This window comes from Ammospiza caudacuta, chromosome 1 (assembly GCF_027887145.1).
Source record: "Ammospiza caudacuta isolate bAmmCau1 chromosome 1, bAmmCau1.pri, whole genome shotgun sequence".
NCBI lineage: Eukaryota > Metazoa > Chordata > Aves > Passeriformes > Passerellidae > Ammospiza > Ammospiza caudacuta.
The window spans coordinates 25,129,212-25,143,835 of record NC_080593.1 but is presented as its reverse complement, the minus strand read 5'-3'; the positions used below and the strand labels follow the sequence as shown (position 1 = coordinate 25,143,835).

The window sequence follows — 14,624 nt, the reverse complement described above, 5'->3', positions numbered from 1 at the left end:
TTGCTCTCACCCAATATTTATCTTCAGTGGAGAGGATTTTTCTTGCATAAACTTGTCAGTGTATTCACACAAAATATTTATGTTGCTTTCTTGATAAAACAAGCTACTAAAATAAACAGTTATTTTTCCTGGAAGCAATCTAGCCAACAAAGTCTGAAATGCTTTCTGCTCACTCTGTTACAAAGGTATCAAATGTTTTCCTAAATTTAGCTTCCCAACATAAGAAAAACTTATGACTTTTCCTCTTTTTTTTCTTACACTGCCTTATTCCAGCCTTCCTTTTCATCTGCCCATCTCCATTACACAAAACAACCAATACAGTTTTAATTAAAGAATAAAAGAAAATAGTCTGAGGCAGAAATAAAATCTATAATGCATTATTAAATTTTCTGGGTGAAAACTGTAAACCAGAAAGGAAGGAGTCAGATATGCAATCACAATACTCCTTTAAAATTATAAAACACAGTATTAATTTTGGTACTGATCCATAACAAGTGTACTTCTTCAAACTGAGATCTTGATTTCAATAAAACTTGACAAAAAACACTCTCAAGATCCATTACAGCACTCTCTCATCTCACCATTACTTTTGGGCACCAAGAGTGACCTAACCAACTGACTAAGAAAACCAGAGTTCTTGGATCAATCAAAGATCTTGTTTTGACAGGTGGAAGTGATTGCATGCTGCATGCTGGACAAGCTGCCACCTTGCACTTCTAAGTGACAGAATTACTAAATAATTGACAAATCTGATGTACTGTTGAAAGGCATATTTTCCATCACATATGTACTACATCTATGAAGACATGTGCCCAAAAAGTATCACAGAGCAAAATAAATCAGCATTTTGTTCAACAAATGATACAACTAAATCCTTTCTTCCTCCCACCTGGCTGCAATTTACATACTTAACACTATAAAATTCAGACAGCTATTCATCAGTGATCAAAAAGAAGGTAAGACTTGAAGATATTTTTAGTTTCAGCTTCAAGTTAGACCTGGAAATCTGTCATTGCCCCAAGGATTTTTATGAACAGATTAGATCAGCAATTTAACTGACATTTTAAATGACAAATTAGAAGGCATGAATTACTACTATTTAAAAACACACAAAGGAGCAATCATTTTCTCATCAAGAAACCAAATACAAAGCATAAATTGCTATGGGACAAGTCAGCTTCATTAATTTATTCCCAGGCTGCTGCAAGCTTTCTCTTGAGCTTCCAGTTCTCTTCTCAGATTCACAATTATCTCATGTGTACCCAAACAATTATTTTGGTCTAATCTTGTTCTTCTTCAAAAGATCTTTCTGTGCTTCTCCTTTCATATGGCAAGGCCAGCAAACAGTATAATTTGATTTTTTGAAGTTCAGACCAGAGTTATGAGGTAAATTGGAAAGAAAGAAACAAAAAATCAACCACAAAACCAAGCTATCTCACCTTAATTCCCTCTTCTTTGACTTGAGGATTTATCAGTTTTATGAATGAATAGAACAGCTGTCGAATTCTAGAATCTCCTATAAATACAACATGTTTGTCTATGAGGCAATTTTTTGCTTCACTGTAAAACAAAACAGCAACATTACAGAAAATACATACCTTGGAAAGAAGTATTCTCAAAATCTCCAGTTATATAGATAATTCTAAACATTATATCCAACTCTAAGGCATGATAAATTTTTTTAACATGTTGAATTAATAACCAATTTATTGCAATTTGCATAGAATTAAAAATGAACTCTCCTGCTACTGTAATTAGGCAAGAAACTAAGCAGGTTTTCCTATTATGTGTGCTACAAATACAGTTGTTTCCAAAAGGTAACATACAGCATAACTCTAAAAAAAAAAAAAAAAAAAAAAAAAAGAGTTCTCTTACTATGAAGTGAAAAAAGTCATAGGTAATTTTATTTGGGATAGTTTTGTTTTCAATTTGACATGTGAGGTCAGCAATCTGAGAGTGACATATGCAGCCTCATATGGCTTTCCATAACTTGTGCCAGTACCTCCATCACCAACATTTATTTGTATTTTTATACAGAAATACAACTATGGTAAACACTGTACACAGATAAAGTACTTGGAAAAGACTTCTTTCTCATAAATGTACATTTTTGAAAGCCTAGAGAATCAGATGTAAAGTGAACAATAGATTAATTATTACTACAATTACAGCAATTACTACAGCTGCAATCAAACAATGATGCTTATTTACAGATGAACAGAATACATGAGTTTCCTTACCTATTTTTATACTTATGCATCATACAACTGTGAGGTTGCCATACTTTTTCTCCAAGAAATCTCCCACTGGACAGAAGATACTCACATGTATCACCACCTTTGAAATGTTACATTAAGATTAGAATTCATACAGATGAAATGTAAAACACAGCCCTGTTGACATCATAAAAAATAATTTGACAACTTCTGAAAAACAGAAATTGAAATAATCAGTAAACAAATTTAACTGATTGTAAATACATCTTGCACAAGCTTCTGCAAGTTGCCTTCTCACTCATTATAGAATACTTGTTCTGTAAATCCCACCCCAGCCACAAAATGTTAGTGATCCCACTTCTGCTGTCAGAAAGATGCTGTGACTTAGAATGGCATTTCCTTTAAGAGACACCAATCCACTTTGCTATCTACTATCCCAAATACACTAATAAGAAATTAAAGAATACAACTGTTGAATAAAGTAACCTTCTACACAGAATCACCATGTACAGCATCTTGTATAGAACATAAAACTCATTACAAGGTTTGCAAGACATACAGTCATGTGGTCACCTTAGAACAGGTGATATGGGTTAATACACAAAAAAAAAAAACCCCAAACATTTACACATAAATTTGCTGATGATTCTAACTGCACTTATCCCTTCCAGTCAATAAGCTTTATGCTAATTAAGATTAATCATTTTACAAGTGCTGATGTTTCAGGTCATGTTAAATTTCAAATATCTGTTATGAAACCAGTGACTGTTATCTTCCCAACTCCGTGTCAGATGCTGCAGTTTTATAACTGAACACAACTGAACACATTCACTGCAAGAGAAGTTGCTCTCCAACAATTTTGTCATTCTTGGCATTTCCCAGCACTGACAAACAGGGAAATGGTTGTGAATGAAGTGGTAGGAACTAGTTCTAGCTTGGGCAGGACCAATGTACCACTGCCCATACCTAACACTTTCTCTGAAACCTTCACTTCATTAAGCTCAACTCATACTTTGTTTTTCAAGCAACACAATTGCATGAGTTTGCAATTTTGAGTATCAGGGAAAACTATAATTACAAGTAAGTTGCATAAAAAATGAAACTGTCAGGAATAATAAAAAAACTATCTAATCAAAAGCAACATGAGTTTGATAATGAGGTGGTTTAGAGTTATTACTGATAGGAAGGCCTCTACTTCACAGATGATGACAGCTAGGAGATGTATGAAAGTGATGTAAGAGTGAACTTTGTAAAAGAATATCCACCACTAATCAGACTCACTCTGACATCCATTAACTTGCTGAGAAAGATGTGTAAGAAAATCAGGACAGTTATTCATGGTCAGACCAGTGGTCAGTCTAGCCTAGTGTTCCATCTTCAACAGGGGCAAAAAGCAGATGCTCACAGATTAATAAGAAGAGGGCAAATAAACATTATATCCTTGTCTAACATTCTCCCAACTATGTTCTTTCCAAGGATTTAGTGAAATGGACAAGCAGTCTTCAAGCTCCTAGCACCCACAGAATCCTTCTAGAGTTTTCTATATCCAGAGCTGATACTTGAAGAATCATCTGCCTTTATCTGAAATATGGTTTCTACTAGATTTACTTGGGGCACTCCCTGGTTCTCCAATGGACAAGGCAGTCTGGACTTATATCTGCCGTGATTTGTAGACCACTATCACCCCTTTCTCCATCAAGTTTTCAAGACTGGAGGATGTCCTTACAGAGAGGTCATGGCCCAAGCTCAGTACCCCTGTACTCCATGGCACTCCCACCACAATAATTGCCCATAAACATCCTACAGTACCTTCACTGAAGTAACATCCCAAACACTGCATACATTTCAAACAGAGAGACAGTAATGCATGTCAAGGGGTTAGGCTTCTTTCCCAACTCCAGGTACTGATTATCTTACTAATGCCCTGAGCAATACTAGAAAGCTCCTGAAACTCATTCAGGCTATTACTGAAGTTTGAGATCTTCCTTTAAACATAACTGTAGAAAATAAGGAGAGAAGATGACACAGGGGAATAAAACAAAACTGAAACAGCAGCCAAGAAATAAAGAAAGTAAAGAGGAGGTTGCAAACCAGACAGTGCCTCCAGAAAAGCTCAACTCTGGATTTAGCAAGTGAAACAGCAGCCAAAGAACTATGCTCATTTTAATACACCACAACTTCTTAGCCATCAGTGAGATCTTAAAAAAAACCAAAAAACAACAAACCAACAACAAAAACCCAACCAAAAAACCAACCCAAAAGAAAAAGAATTTCAAGTGCCAATGTATACACAAAACACAGACCATTCTTTTTCAACTCTTTCTTTGTGTAAATTATCCTTCCAACAAATTAAGTTTTATGCTCACTTAGATACACAACATTATAGTTATACAAAGTGCATAATTTTTCTGATTTTTTTTAATGTTCATTATTCTAATTTATCATTCCTCAAAATCATGGCTATTCAATTGAAATTGTGAAATCTCAAAGTCTTCATTCAGCACCAGGGCATGCTGTTTCACAAAGCTTTCTCTAAAATACATACTCTTAAAGAGCTGGAAATTCAATTGTTCTGTATTATTCAAAGTAAAAAATGTAGTTTTAAACAGAGTGTACTACTGTTGATTTCAAGAATGTGAAATTTTAAATAAATTCTTATTTCCAAAACAGTTTACAACTGTACCTTTGAAATACAACAACTGAAAACCACAAAGCATTAACGTCACTGGATAGTATGTAAACATTGAACCCACTTAACTCTCCCCAAATTAAAGACAGCCTGTACTTTCTCTTTATTCACATTCTTTTGTAAAAAATGTAGGTGACCCCTAAATACAACAGTATTCCTAAACATAAATCTGACCTTCCACAACTGCAGTTCAGCATTTTTCCATACAAGTAAATTTTATACAGGCAAGCATGACTGGAAGTACACTGGGCTGCTCCTGTCTATAGTAGATACTTGCATGGCTATGGTCAAAATGAGCTAAAACCTTTCCATGTAATGACAATCAGACAAAAGGGGAAGTATAAAAGCACAACAAACACAGCAATCACTTACATGACATGGCCTGGCTACTTTGAACCTGTTTGCAGCCCTACCTCCAACACCCTCTGGAAATCATAATGACCCTTTTTGGGATATTTTGATATAAAAATATTGGTGTAAAATGTCTCACGTGTAAAAGAAAGTGCCTTCTTGAGATCATTTAAAATGCATTACCCAATTTCATTTGTCAGTTGATATTTTTGTGTTATGGCACAATAAAAATCAATTTACGTTCCCCCAGTAATTCCTGACATTTGAGAACATTAAGAAGTTACTTGGTTTCTGTTCAGGCTACCGAATTTTAGTTTATTATTTGTCATAGAGAAGCTGTTTTATTCTTTTGCCATTTATGTTGCTCTTTTGTACACACTTTCCAAGTTCTACCATACCACTACTTAGAGTGGGTGACCAACACCACTGAGAATGAGTGAGGTGCCAGTGAGCTTTAGCTGTGCACTATCAGTGAAAACCTCTGCTTTTTTCATTACTTGTCAAAAGTGGCATTAGTTGAATTTCAACTGTTTGTTATCACTGAAGGTTTGCAGAATGATCTCTTCGATTAAAGCACCTCTGATTTTATCTATCCTAAAAATTCATCTGCTGTAATTTTTCCACCTTCCTTTTCTAAACTTCTCTTTTGAACATTTTATGTTCATAGAAGCCCAAATTGGTAAGTCTCTTTTCACTATGACTCCATGTCGTCCTAAATTTTAAACACTTAGGGGAAAACCTTTCCCTTACCATTTAATTGCTTCAAGAAACTGAAAGCCTTAGGTAAAAAACTTCAAAGGTTTGTAACAATTCATACTGAATTGTTACAGAAGATTATCACCATTTTTCAATCTAAGACTCATCCCCCTCGTTAACTCTCACAGAATATACTGAAATTATGCATATTTTATTTTCCTTGTAACCTGCTTGATATGTCAGCTCCCATTTGCTTAGTCTTGCAATCCCTCTTAAAAAATTTGCCACCCTCCTTCTGCGTAGTTTTGTGACTCTCTTGTGCCTTAAGGAACACTGCACAACAGGCAAGTTCAATTATCTCATGCTTGATCTACCCTAGAATTCAGTAAATGCTTCCAATTTAATACTAGTCAGTTTATCAGGCTTACCGACATGCCAGCTAGAGGGTGAATCTAGGGAATTGTAAACATAGAGATCCCTACCCCTTTTTCCATTTCCACTATGAACTACCTCGCTCAGCCTTGTCTCCCATGAATGCTGGCAGCCAAGCGTTAGAACACGACACCAGCTGTGCTACAACAAACAGAGCCGTGGTCATCTCCCTGCAGATCAACTTTTTCATTTACCCACAAAAACATACCGCATTTTTCAGCGTGACACAGAAACAAGTAAATATATCCTTCAGCGGCTGCATTTGCATTTACGGATCATGCCAAGTTTCTCTGCTCCAGGGCCGAACCAGCCCTAGCGAGGAGGAGCGGGCCGAGGTGCGCCGTGCGCGGCGGTCACGGCCGCAGTGACACCGGCTCGCTCCGTGCCCGGAGCTTGGCCGCGGCCACCGGCAACACGTGAAGCCAGCAGCTCTTTACTGCGCTCCATCCACCAAAGCGGCCGCTTTCGTTACGTTTGATGGTTCAAAGAGTGAAACAATATATACCAGATCTCGTACCAACTAAGACTTTAACCACTAATTGCCAGGTAATTGGCCATTAATCATGCCGTAAGGAAACCAGTGACAGGGAAGAAGTCACCCTCTACCCCTGCAGCTTCACCTGCCGCAGGCCGGGCCCCGGAGCTGCGGCGAGCTCTCAGTGCAAACACCGCACAGCTACAGCCCCGCCGGCCCCGCTCGCCCGCCTCACTCCGCGGGGCCTCGCCGGACCGCCGGGGCCTGCGGCGACCCCCAGGCCGGGCCCGCAGGGCCCCGCGGGCCGGGTCCCCGCTATCCCCCAGGGTGGCGTCCTTCGGCAACCAGCGACCCACCGCGCCACGCTGCCCGACCACCCCGGCCCGCCGCGGCTGCCCCGGGCGGAGGGAACCTCCGCCCTCCCTGCACGGCCGCGGTTCCCGAGCTCCGCCGGGCTCCGCCTCCCCTGCCCGGCAGCCGCGGTCCCCCGCGGAGCGCCCGCGGCCGCCCCCTCACCTCGGTAGCGGCGGGAGGCGGCGTGGCAGGCGGTGAGGAGCAGGACGGCGCCCAGCGCCAGCGCCTTGGCGCTCCTCACGCTGAAGTAGTAGTTGATCTCCCGCTTGCCCCCGGTGTAGGCCAGCGCCGCCATCTTGGCTCCTCCATGACAACAGCGTGCGATGGGGCGGGCGGGCGCGGCGGGGCAGCACTGGGTCCCCGCCGGCGGCCAACGCGGACCCCGCCGCTGCTGCTGCCGCCGTCCCCGCCGCCGCGGCCGACAGCAGCCCCACGCCCCCCCGGCCCACGGGGCGGAGCCGGCGCCTCTCTCGAGGCGCCGCCGCTTCCCCTCGGCCGCCAGCGGGCGGCCCCAGCGTTCACCTCCCCGCCCCGCGGCGTCGTGAGGATGCGGTGGCTCCCGGTGGATTCCACGGGATCGCACCGCACTCGGCCCGAGCCCCGCAGCTGAGGGGGCGGTGGCGAGGCGGAGACCCCCTGACGACTGTGCTCCGTGAATGAGGAGCTGGGCCAGGGTCTGTGCCCCACACGGTCCGGATCGGGCACTGGACAGTGATGGCTTCATTACAAATAATGCGGTTTTTAAACACTTGTCACTCTTCTGTTGATAATGAAATGGCCATTTCAGGCTGGGAGACGCTCACTCCCTCTGAACGCGGGTGGGTAACTGTACAAGCAAGCTGACACACAGAATCACAGAATCCCAGAATCAGTTAGGTTGGAAAAGACCTCTGGGACCATCGAGTCCAACCTGTGACCGAACACCACCCTGCCAACTGAACCATGTCACTGAGTTTAAGGAAAGACACGCAGTCTTTCCTAAACACCTAAACACCTCCAGGGATGGTGAGGAACACCTCCAGGGTTCCTAAACACCTCCAGGGATGGTGACTCCACCACCTCCCAGCAACCCATAATCCCCTTTTCTCTGAAGAAATTCTTCCCAATGTTCAACCTAAATCTCCTGGGGTGCATCTCAACACTGTGTCCTCTCATCCTATGGGTATTTGCCTGGGAGAAGAGGCCGACCCCCACAGATTTACCTGGGTTTGAGGGATGTATGAATTGACTGCTGAAATCAAACCTTGCTAAGATTTACCAAAGGGAAATTCTGCTCCTCCACAAGCAGCTATCTGAGTTGGGCAGGAAATCTGGGCTCCCAATCCAGTCCCTCATCAGCGGTGGAAGCCACCACCAAACTCTGCAGGCCCAGAGCAGGGCAGGCTGTCACAGGAAATATATTTCACACAAAATAAAGTAACCATATAAAAACCGTATAAATAAATTTAAAACTTAGAAAATGTGTGCAGTATGTAGTCACATAATGTTATGTACATACAAAATTTGAGTTCTAAGTATTATTCTGATGTGTGCTGTTACTATATATTCAATATATGTCCCATTTCTATCCAACCAATGTCTTTACTATCTGCCAACATATAGTCTATACTTCTTTTCTATTCAAGTCCGTCTGTTGAGTCATTCACCTTTTCAGTATTTTTTTAAATAATAAAAGCACTTCACTCTTTTCTCTCAGGTTTATTCTTTTAGGGAGAGAGAAAAATGGTACCAAGTATACAGATGGGTAGTTACTTGGTTATGTTTTTCCAGAAAAACCCCAACAAAACCAAACTAAAACAATGACAACAACAAAAATCCAGACAAACCAACCCCCCAATTCTGGTTGTAGTAGGGATTCTTTTACTCCATAAATGAAAAAATATCATTGATGCATTCTTTTTTTCTCATACCTCATTCAAAAAGCCAGGAATTTTCAAAGCCTTCTTACTGTGAACAAACCTCATTGTTTGTTTAAATTGTTAAAATATTCCTGTTAGTACTTCAGTTTCTTTGTCTTAATTTCATATGCATTTTACACTTTAAGAAACAACTTAAACACTTTTAAACACATTTTCTAGCTAGAGCATTTTGTAGCTTTTTGCATTGTTGCTCATTAATGATTCTTTACAGTCTTATGAAATATATCTTTCCTGCAGTCATTGAGGACCACAGATACTCTTCTTCTTCATCTGTTTATGTAACGTTTGTTCACAAACAAGTGAGACTTCATCCAACCAAAACCATATTTACTTCAGCCTGTCTCATTCTGCAATGTAAATATGTTAAGTTTGAGGGCCATGGGACAAGGTCCATTTATGACCATGAGTGCAGCTCCTCAAAACTTACCCAAATTGCTGCTGTTACTATAAGCAGTGTAGATGCAGAAAGCACCTGGGGTTCTGCCACAGCTCCTGGGATGTTGACTCAGCTTCTTAGTTAGTGTGGGTACAATTCTTAAGCAGGGAAATTTAATTTATTATTTTATTCTCAAAATCAAAAAATGAATTCAAGTCTCCACAAAAAAGCTGTCTCCGGAGAATTTCAGGGATTTTCAACTAAATCGTCTTCTTTCTCTAAAAGAGCAGCAGGAACTAAAATGCTATCAAAACAACCATACTTCTGTTTATATATATCTCAGAAAATTGCAACCCTTAGAACTAGTAATTCTGTCCTGCAGCATTTGGAGGGCTCTTTCAGATCTGCTGCCTGCTGCTGGGAGTCCCTGGGCATTCCTCACTTGCCATGAAGACCTAACACTGATCTTAAGTAATTCCTAAAAAACTCCATGTGTGGAAATCTCCATGTGTGGATTTCGATGTGTTATTTTAGGATTGTAGCAATACATGCTGATACTGTTGCAGGTCGAGTATCTTAATTAAGATAATCCCCCTGTGAATATTAAATATTTATATGGGTGTAAACAAGACATCTGCTTTTGCTTCCATGCTTCTTTGGAGACATTGCTTAGGAGATTCATAATTGAGATCCCCTTCATTCAGTCAGAAGCTTTTGGCTGAAGTGCTGTAAGTTAGGAAGTGGTTTGCATATGGTCTCCCTTCTAACACGTTCCTCCTTGTTTTTCACAAGCTAATTGAATTTGGCATCATGACATATACCTAAGTAATTCACACCAAAACCACTATGTATAAAAGGCCTGATAGAAAAGGCTAATTAGGGATTGCAAAGCACCCTATCAAACTAACTCCAGACATGAACTATTATTAGCTAGAAGCAGCTTTGTAAATTGTGTTCTTTATTTCCCTGCTGCTGATCAACTTAGTGTGCTGAAAGTAAACCAGAAGGCTGCAAGCCCTTCTGATCAGTCAAACCTCAGCTTTTGGTTTGCAAATGCTACAGCTTCCTATTGGCTTTCTGCTTGCTCTGCTGGAAGCATCAAGGGCCATCAGTGGGAGGGGAACACTTAGATCAGAGAGAAGACCCAGAGAAGAGAAAAGTATTTCCTTTGAGAGGCACAGGAGATATGACACTGCTGTGCATGTGAGACAATGTGTATGAATATTAAAAGTAAAATGCCTCTGGAAGAATTTCAAATATGTTTTTTCTACAGGGGTAGCCTTAGGTTAACTGGTTTAATTATTTTCATAAGAAGCTGTGGTGTTTTCTATGGTCAGTAATGACTGATGCTGTCATTACTGAGGTTTTTGGCTACTCTATTTCCTCTACGAATCAATCTAATAACAGTCAGGAATGAAGGTGTTCATCCCACCTAATTCCACTCACTCACAGAGAACCAATCTATTTTAAACTAATCCTCTCCCTCTGCAGAACTGAGAGAGCAAGTAAGGTGGTAATTTACTTGTAAGTTAGAATAAGGTGAATGACTTACCGTGAAGAATGGTGACTTACTGTTCAATTTGGAAAACAAATTTAAATTGGACACATGTCATTTACACAGATATAATTTAGATGGGGTAATTGTTCTTTTAATGCTTCCTGATCTTTCTTGGCAGGCTCAGCATAAATGGAAGGAGAACTTTGTGCCGTGGGTCAAATCTGGCATGCACATATGAGTTTGCTGATAAACTGAGTTGGCAGGAGATGTCCTTTTTTCCTGTTTTCAGTATTACAGCTATGTGTAGCTTCTTGATTTGGAGCTACTGTCCTCAGGCAAAGGCACAATGTAATCACAAGGACTGGGAGCATGTAAGAAGATGAAGTGGCTACTGTAGTATAAAGTCAGATGTAACAAAGACCTGACATTTAAGTATTCTCAGAGGAATAGTAGGGCATTCTCATGTGATATTTTCCCCTCTGAGTTTGTGTATAAGAGTATAATGTAGCAAGGAATATAAGCACCAGAGTTAGAAAAAAAATTTCACTTGCCTGTAATCTTGAAGTTTCATAAGGGAAATGATCACATGCTCATAAGGAACATTCTGTTTGTCATATAATAAGTAGAATATCCCCTACATTAACTTACATGTTAAGTGTTGACTAAGTAATTAGTAGGATCTGCCATACCCCAAACCATATCACTTCTTAATTTAAATGGTGCAGCATTGCCAGATTGCTCTGGTCAAATTTTAATTCCAGAAACAAAGCTGTGTTTCCAATGATTCCTGGGGGGTGTAGTGTTTTCAGTTATACAGCTTTTGCCTGGGCAGCTTTTGGGTACCTGCCAAATGATGGCATCAGACATTTTAATTGCTGGGTTTTCAACCTCATAGTGATAATCAATTTTTCCCTAAGAATCAAGTTTCCATGTGGCATGTGTATGCATGGTAGTCACCCATTGCAAATATTTGGTTGCATTAATGAAGAGGGAGTACAAAGTGTAAGAAATCTTTTTCTCAGTGAACTTGTTCAATCACCCAGTGTATGTAGCCTGAGTACTGACTTGATAGCCAAATGCTGAAACAAATATGCCCCCAAACCTGTAAGATCCTGGTACTTCTATCAGCAATTACTGCTTTTACAGAATTCTAATTTTGTAACAGTTATAAAAATGGTTTCTCAATACTCTGTACTAAAATCAGACTGATATTAAGTGAAGTAATTATGAAATCACATGTACAAAGGCCATATTTAGCTTTATCACTAAGAGAAAAATGCATCTGCTGTTCTATATGAGACTTAATAGTGTTTTCCTTTCAGGCTTCTGTGGGTCTGAAACAAAGATGGATCAGATGAAGACAGGGAAGGGAAATGAGCAGAAAGCAAATATTTTAGTCATCTGTCCCCTTTAATTAAGGACAGTCAGGGGGCCACACCTTTGTGCCTCATGGGGTGTGTCATTGCTGTGCAGCTACACGGTCCTGTGAAAGGGGCTGGGACCCAGCTCAGCTCATTAATACAAATTATGTTTCTTTCAGCTGCTTGCTTTTTTATCCTCAAAGATTTGTATCCATCAAAGTAATGGGTTAAGAATGTTTGGTTTTGATGAGTTTTTTGGTATGCAGGTTTAAGTTTTTTTTTATTCCCTCCCCTCTCTTTTCTTGACTGCTGGTTGAGGAAAAATGGCAGTCACTGTTAGTTGCTTTCAAATTGAGTTATTCTCTTTTCATCAAGACTTTGTTTTATATTGTTTCCTTTTTCATGGTTCTCCCTTGTGCTCCCAGTTGTGCTTTCTTAAAATTCAGAATTCTTTATATTTATAGGGCAGCCTTTGGAAGCCTACACAGGCACAGTGCAGGCTTTGCTGTGTTTGTGCAGCATTATAAGCCTTTCCTTCTGGCTGCCAGCAATACAGATGCCATGTGATGACCATGTTCTCTTTTAGCATCTCTGTACTAAATCCCTGCTACTTGAAATTGATGTTTTTAGGAACATAAATTTATTTTGGATAGAGAAATTATTTTTTCTTATGAAGATTTGAGCACCCAGGGAGTCTCTGTGGCGCAATTGGTAAGCGCATTCAGCTGTTAACTGAAAGGCTGGTGGTTCAAGCCCACCCAGGGACGTGTTCCTGATTTTCCTTTGCCATGGCTGGGGGTTGGAACCAGATGACCTCAAGGTCCCTTCCTAAACCTAGCCATTCAATGAAATTTTAGAAATTTGGAATTCTCTCTTAAGCCTCAGGTTCACCAAAACCCTTGTTTGCTGAAGTACGAAGCAATGGATTAATAGACTAAAATATTTCCATGCATCATTATTTCAAAATGAAATTGCATAGAAATAGTTTCATTTTAGCTGAACATTGCAACATTCCCTATTCTGTCAAATTTGTTTGTCTGGAGCTCTTTGTATGGAGCTCCGTTGTGTTATTTGTGAGCTGTAAAGGATCTATGTTATTTTATGATGTTGAAATGTAAACACAGACATACAAAATATCAACATGGGCTACTGTGCACCTCAGGCTTAGCAAAGATTTGTCATTTAGGAATTAACAGGAAATTGAATAGTTGTGCCACTTCCAGCAGTTTTGTGTGACTGGTGAGTTGGAATCTACAGGAGAGCTATTGTTTTTTGCCCCTAGCTTTAAGTCTCCTGTGGATAGCACACTTTAATTATTGCTAGATGTCTGGCAGGTAGATGTAATTCTTTGCTGTGTTGTTTTTTCTTATGCTTTAAAAATACTCGAACAGAAAGGTTTAATTAACAGTGTGTGGCTTTATCTAAAGCCCAAAACCAGAACAAATCCATATGCAGTGAATCCACTGGAGCCCATTATTCTTCAGCAACTTTCTTGTGGACTCTTTTTCAGGAGCAGTAGTTATAGGACAAGGAATAAGGGGTATAAATTGAAAGAGGGAGAATTTAAGTTAGATATTAGGAAGAAATATTCTACTGTGAGGGTAGTTAGACACTGGAACATGTTGCTTGTTACCGGGCTCACAAGGGTCTTTCAGGGGTGAAGAGGGAAAGTCTCAGAAGCTTGCTATGCTAAGAATAGAAAAGGAAGGAATCAACAAAGGAGCTCCCTCTGATTCTGTCCCAGAGAGCTCGGCCTTTGAATGGCCCTTAATTGTAAACATCCAACATGGGCCAATCACAGCTGCACCTTTTGCATTCCACAGCAGCAGACAACCACTGTTTACATTCTTTTTCTGGGGCGTCAGCTTCCCAGAAGGAAAAATCCCAAAGAAGGGATTTTTCGCAAAAGATTTCTGTGACAGTTGCTTAGGAAGATTGTGGGTATCCCAACTCTGGCTATGTTCAAGGCCTGGATAAGGCCCTGAGCAATCTGGTGTAGTGGGAGGAGCCCCTGCCAGGCGTGGTCAAGACTTGATTGCTGGGGTACCTGTTGCCAATTCCCTGACTTCTGGGACTCAGGCTGGTCCCTCCCTGGGGGCTCCCCTGTTGGGGGAGACCCTCCTGGAGCAGTCTTGTGACAGGAAAGAGAGATGCTCTTGATTTTTTTGGTCTTCAGGTTCTTTATTATCTTATCTAAGGTTTTGCACACTGTCCACACCAGGCTCAGCACACTGGAAAAGCACCTCAAAAATGGCTA

At 40.6% G+C, this 14,624-nt stretch overlaps 1 protein-coding gene and 1 non-coding gene across 2 annotated transcripts in view; one reads left to right on the top strand and one right to left on the bottom strand.

Annotated features, from left to right (window-relative positions):
• CASD1 (CAS1 domain containing 1) overlaps positions 1–7,594 on the bottom strand; it is a 28,331-nt gene extending 20,737 nt beyond the window's left edge. Inside the window, exons 1-3 of the mRNA XM_058801528.1 lie at positions 7,376–7,594; positions 2,241–2,337; positions 1,440–1,560 (exon numbers count right to left, since the gene is read on the bottom strand). Of these exons, the coding sequence (XP_058657511.1) occupies positions 1,440–1,560; positions 2,241–2,337; positions 7,376–7,508 (351 nt within the window). The 5' untranslated portion in view covers positions 7,509–7,594. The remainder of the gene's footprint in view (positions 1–1,439; positions 1,561–2,240; positions 2,338–7,375) is intronic.
• Positions 7,595–13,060: 5,466 nt separating this feature from the next.
• Positions 13,061–13,134, top strand: TRNAN-GUU (transfer RNA asparagine (anticodon GUU)). The gene has a single exon. It is a non-coding gene; the product is annotated as a tRNA-Asn (tRNA).
• Positions 13,135–14,624: the final 1,490 nt, after the last annotated feature.